Source organism: Cyprinodon variegatus, unplaced genomic scaffold (genome assembly GCF_000732505.1).
Source record: "Cyprinodon variegatus isolate N-32 unplaced genomic scaffold, C_variegatus-1.0 Scaffold2851, whole genome shotgun sequence".
Taxonomy (NCBI): Eukaryota; Metazoa; Chordata; class Actinopteri; order Cyprinodontiformes; family Cyprinodontidae; genus Cyprinodon; species Cyprinodon variegatus.
In genome coordinates, this window is record NW_015153304.1 from 7045 (window position 1) to 8565 (window position 1521).

The 1521-nt window shown below is 37.7% G+C and overlaps 1 protein-coding gene across 1 annotated transcript; it reads left to right on the forward strand.

Moving 5' to 3' along the window:
* The first annotated feature begins 518 nt into the window (after positions 1 to 518).
* Positions 519 to 1338, forward strand: LOC107081071 (chromosome unknown open reading frame, human C12orf73). The gene is made up of 2 exons (XM_015369288.1): positions 519 to 880; positions 1073 to 1338. Exons 1-2 carry the CDS (start codon positions 773 to 775, stop codon positions 1190 to 1192), a joined length of 228 nt encoding a protein of 75 aa, XP_015224774.1. The 5' UTR covers positions 519 to 772; the 3' UTR covers positions 1193 to 1338.
* Positions 1339 to 1521: the final 183 nt, after the last annotated feature.

A 1521-nucleotide genomic window follows, 5' to 3' on the forward strand; every position in this document is an offset into this window, starting at 1 on the left:
AAACAGACTGCCAAAATCCCCTACATTTACCCTGGTGCTTTTCTAAAGCAGTCAGTGGAAGCCATGGTAGGGTGCAACACAGACAGGTCCATTGCCAGGTGCTTATTGTTCAGCCTAATGTAATCCATGGTGTTATACACAGAAATCTAAACAAGATATATAAAGATAAGCTCTGTGTCTGCACCTGGGAGCTTTCTCTCTCTGGTTCTTTTCCCTTAAAAGAGATCCCTCAGGACAAACTCGTAAAATAATACTTCATAACTTATATGAATGTATTAAATAACCAGGAGACATGACAACAGATTCTGATAGAAATTGTAATCTTACTCAGATCAGATAAATTGCTTAGAGTTACAGAAGGCAGCTGCTCACCTCTAGGCTCACCTATCAGGAAGTGGCCCCGATTAACAGTTAAAAAGGCATTTTATGCATCTCCAGTCTGCCACATCGTCTTATTTTACATCATGCATGTTAGCAGATGAGGATTCATCCACAGCTCCAGCCTTATCAAAATATTCCACTTTGTTCTTGGCTGAAGGACTCCGCTCTCATTCCATTTCCAAATCTTTGCCATGTACAGAATGGTGACTATAACTGAATATCCAGACAGAGGAACCGTCCTAATTAGATTAAAACATGAGTTCTGACACGCAACAGGCAGCCAATACCAAGGTGTAATAAACTCACACATCATCAATGATAATTATCCTAACAGTCTATTTGTGCTTTCATCTTGCCCACAGGCTGAGTAAGATCGCATCATATTGTAAAGATGCCAGCTGGTGTGTCGTGGGCTCGGTACAGCCGTTTTTTGGGAGCCAGTGTTCTGGCCATGTTTGCAGGAGCACAGGTCGTCCACCAATACTATCTCCCTGATCTGGTAGGAGCCAATGAATCCATCCTTTACCTTTGAGGCTGTTTTTGTAAATTTGAAGCAATGTGATGTTCTCGTAAAATGTTTACAGACATTTCTAATTTTTTTGACAAAATAGTTCTTTAATAATAGTTTTTCAAAGTGACTTTATTCTACAATATATAGCAAGTTTGCTTATTTTTTTATTTTCTATCTCAGAGTATACCAGAAGTTCCACCAAAGCCTGGAGAGCTTCGCACTGAACTACATGGTTATAAAGCTAGAGAAGAAGCTGCTGCTGCTTTAAAAAAGCTAAAAGAGGAACAAAATGTGGACTGATTTCTTTTGAAGACATCTTGCTGTTCTCAACATTACTTACTAAATGCTGCAATGTACTCTGGGAGGATATCCTCTCAGGTTCAACAACAATGTATATGTTTCTTTATTTTACTTAATGTAATTTGCAAAGAATATGTTTTGATATCTAAATAAAACACAACAGATCCAAGACAACGAAGTTGCTTTTCCACATCATTATGACCTCCAGGATGTTTGCATTTTACTGCACTTTAGTCATTTATAATGATCAGTTTAAATCAGTCCTGCACACTTTGCTTTTCATGAATTATTTGATTTTCATGAATTATTTTGATGAGCAAAATTTTTGA

Excerpts from the sequence above, each read along its gene's own strand:
- LOC107081071 (XM_015369288.1), top strand. The coding sequence starts at position 773 with ATGCCAGCTGGTGTGTCGTGGGCTCGGTACAGCCGTTTTTTGGGAGCC. Across the intron at positions 881-1,072 it reads AATACTATCTCCCTGATCTG|AGTATACCAGAAGTTCCACC; the intron begins GTAGGAGCCAAT and ends TTTCTATCTCAG.